This window comes from Dermacentor variabilis, chromosome 6 (genome assembly GCF_050947875.1).
Source record: "Dermacentor variabilis isolate Ectoservices chromosome 6, ASM5094787v1, whole genome shotgun sequence".
In the NCBI taxonomy this organism is placed as follows: Eukaryota; Metazoa; Arthropoda; class Arachnida; order Ixodida; family Ixodidae; genus Dermacentor; species Dermacentor variabilis.
In genome coordinates, this window is record NC_134573.1 from 34,833,550 (window position 1) to 34,842,614 (window position 9,065).

Sequence of the window (9,065 nt, forward strand, 5' to 3'; positions counted from 1 at the left end):
GTGATGACGCTTCGGCAGACACTCCGGCGGTCAGGTCTGCTGACGCAAGCTTCACCAAGAGCCTAGAAAGGCATTCGCCTTTAAAAAAAGGCACACATACGTACACACGCACACACACATGCATGCACGCACGAACACACACACACACGCACACACACACACACTCTGTCACACCGCGAGCTGTCGCTATATACGGTGTGACAGGGCCGCCGACTAGTGGACAACGTTGGCGGCGCAGTGGTCTCTGCAGTCACCACTCACCCGTATCGTCTGGACGGAGAAGTTCAAGCTGGTCAAGTTGTACGAGAGCAGCTTCAGGTACCTGCTGTGCGCCTCGACGATCTCGAACTGCAGGGTGTTGCGGATGGTGTAGTCTGCGCGCACCAAGTCATGGCCGCGTTCAGAGATTACAATACTCTGCGCCGGCACGTTGGCCGCTCACGAATTACAGCGTCTACGCGCACCTGATTGTTTGCTGACATCATCAAGCATGTCGTCGCCTAAGAACAACAGGTATTAAATTGGTCAAAAAGAAATTGCTCGAAAATCAACACAAGAAAAAAACACAGGCTATATTTTATCGCACTAAGGAAACAGTTCTTGAATTGACAGAAACCTTATATCTGGATAATGATGTAGTTAGTATTGTTAGTGAGATTAAGGCGTTGGGAGTTACATTTTCGGAGACACTATAATGGAACAATAAGTGGAAAACGTCTGCGACAGATTAAATTGCGTCACCGGACTGATGAATAAAAATCGTCAAATACTACCAGTAAAAGTTAAACGTTTGATTTACAATGGATTATTCTTATCAACACTAAATTATTCGCACCTTGTATCATTAGATATCATTATTAGATATCATTATCATTATTAGGTATCATTAGATCCCAGTAACAAACTCAGTCTATGTCAAAAAAGCGCAGTTCGTGCAATTGCTAACGTTTCATATGCTGCTCATACATCTGTTTATTTTAACGCACTTAAAATACCAAAAGTGGTATTTATCTACGCATTCCGTCTTTCCTGTACTTACCGTTTCGTCAATAAAACCAATAACACTCACTTTATCGGTTCCTTTCGTTTAGCAAAGCGACACAACACAGAATTATACAACACAAGAATTTAGGATACTTGGCTTCAGCGATTATGCCGCACAAATTACGGAAATCAGTCCCTATGACTCCAACCAGCTGCGCTCTTAAGCAAATATGCCAAGCATGGGATAATCGCTGAGACTGCATCCACGCGCACGTGTGATTTGTTCTTACCAAGTCAAGATTTGATTTAGTTCACATATCCATGAAGGCGTTTTGCCGCCTGCTGCTTGCTTAGTTTCAGCAACACTGTGTATTATTTATTGCAGTAGTCGCAGAACGCTGTTAATCGTACTTATAGCGCATGTATTTGTCAGTGACTGTCTTATTCCTGTTTTCCCGAAGGCAGGTTTTTTTATAGTTTTTGCTGATAATAACTTCTTACCATAGGTCACAAAATTTTCCCTTTGTGTCTTTTTGACTTTTTCTTGATCTCTATTCTTTGAGAATTCTGAGGGTATTTTAATTTCACAGGTGAGAGCAAATGCTAAACTGTTTTCGTTGCCTCTTTCCATTTTAGATTTCACATGGTCGAAAACACATTGTGTTTCTCCTCTGTTTTTTTTCTATCCGAGTCTCTGTGTAATACTCATACCATGCCGACGAATGCAGAACTATCGAAAAGAAATTGAGGATTTGGAAGTTAAGATTAACAAAATGGCTAAAAGCACGCATGAACTCGTCTTTGGTAAGATCTTGCTAAGAATGAAGGAGTCTGGGATTGATGTTGTCGAGCTAAAAAAAAGAAGTTGATTCCTTGAATACAAGTGCCGAGCACTTGAATGTACTTGTAGAAGAACTACGTAGCCAAAATGCTACCCTAATTGTTGAGAACAAACAATTGAAATCTCAGAAGTAGTCATTGAGTCGCGAGATGGAGGAGCTTGAACAGTACTCTTGCCTTGGCAATGCCGAGATCAAGGGCATTCCCTGCTCCCAAGGAGAGGACTGTATCGTAATAATAAAAGCAGTATAGGAACAAAATTGGCTTTCCCGTATCACCTAGCGATCTGGACAATGTTCATCGCGTACCGACCAGAACTAACGACAAGAAAAATATAATTGCTCGGTTCTGTTCCAGAACTAAGAAAGCTGATTTTGTGAGCAAAGCGCATAAAGCCAAGCTCTGTCTTAGTGACATTGGATTTCCTGGATCATTTAATGCTCCTGTTTTTGTAAGCGAGCATCTGACCCCATCTAACAAGGATCTCTTTTCCAAGGCCGTAACTCTGAAGCAAGAAAGGAACTCAATGTTCCTTTGGACGGACAACTGCCAAATGAAGGCTAGGAAGACTACTAACAGCAAAGTTCTGCGCATTCGAGACGAATCGGACCTAACCAAAATAGACTAGACCTCATTGTTTAACTAATTGACATAACAGTTATGGCTTCCATACTGACACCCCATCAAGTGAATTCCTTTTTAAGCGGATTTCATACCATAATTCATTTTAACGCGAGGAGTCTTTTGTAAGCACTTCAATGCAACCGATAATTTCCGTGCATCGCTAACCGCTTCGTTCGCATCAATTGCCATTACTGAAACTTGGTTATCTGGCGACGACAAAAATTTGTATTGCTTCCCTAACTATAAATAGGAATACTGCAATAGATTAACGAGCACTCACGGTGGTGTGACCATACATCTTTCTCCTAATATTGCTTATCGAAGAAGACACGACCTATTAACCATTACTAATAGCGAGTCTGTTTGGATTGAATTCAATAACTGCTTTCTTGCACAGGATAACAAGAATTTCATATTTGGCTGCATTTACCATTCTTCTTCATCGTCAGTTAATGATTTCCGCATCAATCTTGATCATATTTTACACACTGTATCACTAGAAAATAAAAATGTTGTTATAATGGGTGATATATATATTAATTTACTCGATGAAACATCACCCATCTGTATTCATCATACTAGTTTGTTCCATAGCTACGGATATGATTGTTTAATTAACGTTCCCACACGCGATGTTTCTAATGGCACAGTTACACTGATTGATCATGCTCTTTCTAACCAGCTTAAGTTTTGCACATCGGCATCACTGATCATTATCCCTTGCTCTTAAGCTTCAATCCCAACGTACGACCTTGCCCACCTTCACATACTAAAGATGTTCTGGACAAAGTCGGCTTCACAACTGCTGTTGCTAATACAAATAGGTCTGAAATTAAATGACTAAACAACCCACAGAAAGCCTTTTACACATTTTTTTTACGTATTATATCATACCTACGACAGTTCCACCTCCAAAAGACATTAAAAAAAACTTGCATTTTCTCACAGTCTATGGATCCCGCAGCAGTTATTAACAGTTTTACGCAAACGGGATAACTTCTATAGGAAAACCAAAAGGCAACCGTTTAACAGGAACTTATGTGCCCGGTATAAAAACTTCTGTAACACTCTTAACTGTAAACTAAAAACAGCTAAACGACTGTATTTCGAGCAAAACATTTTACAGGGGGCTAATAGCACTAAAAAAATGGAGATTGTCAATTCCTTCTTAAACGGGAACGCACGACTAACTCGACTAAACCAAGTATCCAGAATTTAGAATGATTGAGTGGAGCTCAATTTCTGTGCCGATATAGCTGAGGCGTTTAGTAGTTTTTTCATTCCTGGCAATTTACCTTCTCCTACACAGATCATAAGCATGAACCGTCTACCCCATTCATTCTTTTTATTGCCTACAACGCCAGAAGGAATAACTGCTGCTGTAAATATTCTAAAAGTGACAAGCGCTGGAATTGATGAGGTCCACCCTGCTAACATTAAATTAATTGTGCCCCTAATTTCAGATCTACTGTCATTTATTTATTATTCAAGACTGGTTTATTTTCTTCTGAACTTAAGTGTGGGAAAATCATCCCAGTTTTAAGAAAAGGCGATAGCTCATTATTAAATAACTAGAGACCTATTTGCATTCTACCATTCTTTGGGAAAGTTATTGAGGAACTAATTGAAATAAGGCTAACGAAATATATTTCTAAATTTAATATCCTCTCTTCATGCCAGTTTGCTTTTAGCCATGGAGATTCCACAGAGCAGGCACTCATTCATCTTACCGACCAAATAAAAAAAAAATTAATCAGCGAAGGATTTCTCGCCGCCTCAGTTTTGTCGATCTAACGCAAACATTTGATAGCATTACATAATACCCTTTTCTCTAAGCTCGAAACAATTGGCATTTGTGGGCATGCTCTTTCACTATTAAAAAGCTACTGATATAACAGAGTTCAAGTTCCTTCTATTTCCAATGCTTATTCCCGACAGCGAATGACTAACATTGGTGTGCCCCAGGGCTCTATCTTGGGGCCACTTCTGTTTTTGGTTTATATTAATGAATTACATAACTGTCTTTCTTCCATAAAATGCAATCTGTACGCAGATGACACCACTATGTTCACCTTTCATAAAAATACGTCATCTCTAGCTAGTAAGTTAAATGCTGACTTGGAAAACATCCTAAGGTGGTGTAATGTTAACATGTTATCTATTAATGCAACTAGGACTAAATTGGTTGTATTTTCTTCACGTCAGCGAAACATACCATCCATTCCAGCTATCACTTTTGGTCCTCACCTCCTTCCTCCAAGTTCATGTTCCTCTATCCTTGGTATTCTACTTTATTGTAATGTGACATATCATTATCATATTGCTCACACAAAAAAGAAAATAGCTTATGCTATACGCATCTTAATTAAAACACGCCCTTACGTCACATGTACCACATTACTCACTTTACCACTCTTTTGTCCACTCTCAGATTACTTATGTCATATTATGTTGGCGAAACACCTATAATACACATATTGCGTCTCTCCAGACAGTTCAGAACCGAGCCGTAAGAATAATTACTTGCAGTCCACGCTTTTCTAATGGCACTCCCCTACTACATCAGAATAACATCTTTACCATTTCTGGACTCCCTAAATACAACCTAGGTATTTTTTTCTACAGATCTGTAAATAATGAGCTACCATCGATCACATTTTCCCCAGCTAACCTAATGATTCATAGTACCACCAGATCTGCGTTGAATAACAATTTTCTTTTACCAAGAATCCGCACTATGGTAAACAGAGTGTAGAATTCAGTTTATATCAATAGGGAACACTGTTCCTTTCATTCATTCATTTCTTTCATTCATTTTATTTAGGCATTATGGTACATTATAGCATGTACAAAATTCCGGGGGCACAAAGTAAAAGCCAAAAGCTTGGCGGGGTCTGTACCCGATAATTGCACTTTGACAAGGCCAACAGGAAATGTTCGTATGCGATAAGCTTGCAAAGCCAAAAGTATACATCTGAAAAAAAACTAAAAGTGATGGAATTAACATTAAAAAGGAAATACTTCACTTTTATGCACGAAATCAAAATTTATCAAAACTTTAGAGACTTTCCAGTACAAAATCAAAACTTAACAGTAGCATCATTACAGAAAACAATGCTGGTTGTTTAAAAGAGTAGGCAATGTATATGCAATCATTTGTTGGCCATAGTACGGGTCCGTGGCGTAAACCAAAAAGTTATTGCGCGCGTGTCATAAACATGCACTCTTTCAGTCAAATTAGCAAGTTCTTTCAAGCACATATTCTTTGTTAAATTTAAGCCTCGTTTGTAGCGTGACATTAGTAAAGAATCATACAAGTCGACAACAGGTATTACGTTAAGGTTTTTACAGATGGGCCCTGTGTGTGCGTTATACGGAGCATTGACAATCAAACGGACAGCCTTTCTCTGTAATCTAGAAAGCCTCGGAATGTTGGGAATTGTGGTGGTTCCCCAGATAAGGTAGCAATAGCATAGTTTTGAAAGGAAAAGTGAATTATACAACATCAGGTTTACTTTCTCAGGCGAAAGAAAACGTGTGCACGATAATGTACCAACCGTGCGAGAAAGGCTGGAACAAACAGAATCAGACTGCAAATCCCAGGACATGTTTTCACCAAGACATTTCACAGCAGGAACCACCTCAATTTTTGATGTACCAAGAAAAAGCGCTAAATCGAAGTTGACTTTCTTGTTTTTAGCTCTAAATAAAACCGCTCTTGTTCTTGACGTGTTAATAGTCAGCGAGTTGTTCAAACTCCGGGTATGCAGTTTCGCGAGTACGTTATTTGCTATGGTTTGAATTTCTAATAAATCTAATCCTAAAAAAAAAACAAGCTAGTATCGTCAGCATAAAGTATAAATTGGGTATTTTCATCTATTCTTACGACGTCAATAATCTATACATTAACGAGTAGAGGTCGTAGGATGCTTCCCTGCGGTACTCCGCTGTTCAGGGATCGAAAGCTTGATTTAGAGTTATTCAGTTGTACCTGCTGCTGGCGATCACTCAACTAGCTTTGCATAAGTGTGAAAAATGCTCCACAGAATCCACAATGCTCTAGCTTTTTTAAAAGTGTGCTATGATCAATCCGGTGAAAGGCTTTCGAATAGTCGATAAATATTCCAACTATGTAAAGCTGACGCTCGAAACCATCTAATATGATTTCTTTTTGAAGAAGTAACGCGGATTCAGTGGAAAGTTTTTTACTAAAACCAAATTGAAACGGCGTTATGATGTTATGGCGACTCAAACAACTATTCATTCTTGTGTGTATCAACGTTTCAATAGCTTTGGAAAAAAATGGGCAGTATGGAAATAGGCCTGTAGTTTGATAGATTTTTTTGTCACCGCCTTTGAAAATAACGGTAACTTTAGCAACCTGTAGGTGTCTCGGGAAATCGCCAGAAGAAAAGATTAGATTGATCACATGTGTTAGGGCTGGTGCAATGATGTCAAGCACGTACTTGACCGGTCAAATTTGTAGATCATCAGGGGCGGCGCAGTAGCCATTTTTGAGGGACGAGAACAATGCTGCAACTTCAGGCTGGGAGACGGGAAAGAAATACGCAGAGTCACGTGTTCTCGAAAGCATAGATTCCATGCAGGACGTATTATGAACACTGCTTGCGACAGAGGCAAAAAAAAATTGTTAAAAAGGTCAGCTAGCTTACAGCCAGTGGAAGTAACGTTATTTAATTTGATCTCAGTGGGACCAGTGTTTTCTTTAGAATAACCTTCCAAGAAGGAATTTAGCCTTTTCCAGATAAGTTCCGGTTTTTTAGAGACTTCGTGATTAAACAAGTTATAAAAGTATCGTTCTTTTTGTCTGCGCAAAAGGCTATTTGTTTTATCCCGATGTTTCTTAAACGCTTGTAAGTCGGAGGCGCTTTATGTCCTTAGGAACACTTGAAACATTGCATTTTCATTGATGATAGCTTTCAAGCATTCCAAAATAAGCCACGGCTTTCTTGCCTTACGGGGACGGGTCTTTTTGATGTAAGGAAAACTTACGGTGAAGGCTGTTTTAATTTTGTCTATTAGTAGTTCATACGCGCGAGTAGCTTTGCCACTGCCATAGATGGAGCGCAAGCTTGTAAATAAATTGAACGAAAACGCTGCAATGTATCCTGGTTTACGTTACGGTATGTGACAGACTTCTCATATTTGTTTCTTTAGTTCGGTTTGTTGAAGCTTTGTATTATGTATATGGGCAAATGGTCACTAATATGTGATTTGAGAACTGCTGAGCCAATTGTCTGATTTTGACAGTTTGTTATAAAAGCATCAATGCATGTTGACGTACATAACTGCATACATGTCGATTGTTCTATCACATTTACCAACACATTTACTTCGAACATTTCCGTAAGTTGAGACTGTGGCACTGAGTTGCTTAAGAAATCAATGTTAAGATCACCTCCCAAAATTAGTTTGTAATTATTGTCGTTCATCCAAGCAAGAAATTCGTCTAAAAAGGTAAAAATGAAGATAGTGTCCCTCCAGGTGGGCAATACATAACCGATAAAATGCCATATTTGCACTTCATCGTAAGAATTTCACAATCATCTGTAATTCGATAATAATTCGAGAGCAGTTCGCTTTCGCATCTGTCATGAACCATTAACGTAAAACCACCTCCTTTTTTACCGCGAAGATTCAGAAAGTAAGACTCATAACCAGGCAATTTGAATACCTCCAGTTCATTTGTATACAAGTTTCGGTCATCATAACTACGTCAAAACAAAAGTGAAATCTTTCTATAAAAGTTGTGATGACATCTTCTTTGTTCCGGGCCGACTGGGCATTAATATGAAGAGCTGAAATATGGCAGCTAACAGAGACAGGTATATTTAAATCACTTGGTAATTTGAAATTCGGATCCATCATTCAAGAGTGGAATTAAAAATGAAAAACGAAAGACCTTTATCACAATTTAAATAAAGTAAAATTGCATTTTTTATTGACAGATTAACGACAAGGATTACTGTATTTGGTCTTTGTTCGCTTTTTCTTCTTTTTTTCTTTTTTTCTTTTGTTGTAAATCAACTGTTGGTATTTTCTTCCCACACAATTTTTCCTGCTACCATGAGATATGCTAAACCTCGTTATTATTTGTAATCAATTCTGTATTTTATTCTGTAATCGTTCTTTTCTTGTTGCTTGTATACTTCCTTATTATATGCTGCTGTTGCTTTCAGATCTTAACTATAATACCTGTTCTTGTACAGGAGGTCCCGATACAGTCTTTGACTATGGGACCTCCTTCTGCATACTAAATACTTATGTGACCCAACATCAAATAATAAATACTGATTCTGATCCTGATTCTGATACGGCACTGATTTTTCAACCTCATATATTGCCATATTTTTTTCATTTTTTATTTATTATATGTTTGATTTTATTTCAAAGCTTTGTAATACGTTTTGATTCTGTATTTCTGACATTCCCACGTTGTATCACAAATTAAAACCCATCCTGCGCTTTGTTTGCGTAAATTATAGGTCATTTGCATATCTTTTGTCAAAGTGTATCTTTTTGCAATAAGAATGTCTAGTTGTTTCCCATTCAGATTTATTTAGAAGTGTACCGCGGCTCACTTGCTGCTGGACTTT

The 9,065-nt window shown here is 38.4% G+C and overlaps 1 protein-coding gene across 6 annotated transcripts in view; it reads right to left on the reverse strand.

The window, feature by feature from the left end:
• Positions 1-9,065, reverse strand: part of LOC142584723 (ABC transporter G family member 23-like) — a 269,091-nt gene that overhangs the window by 68,696 nt on the left and 191,330 nt on the right. For 4 of the 6 annotated variants that reach the window (XM_075694944.1, XM_075694945.1, XM_075694946.1 and 1 more), the window contains one exon: positions 262-374. The exons of the other annotated variants lie outside the window; for them this stretch is intronic. In XM_075694944.1, the coding sequence (XP_075551059.1) occupies positions 262-374 (113 nt within the window). The remainder of the gene's footprint in view (positions 1-261; positions 375-9,065) is intronic. 6 annotated transcript variants of the gene reach the window in all.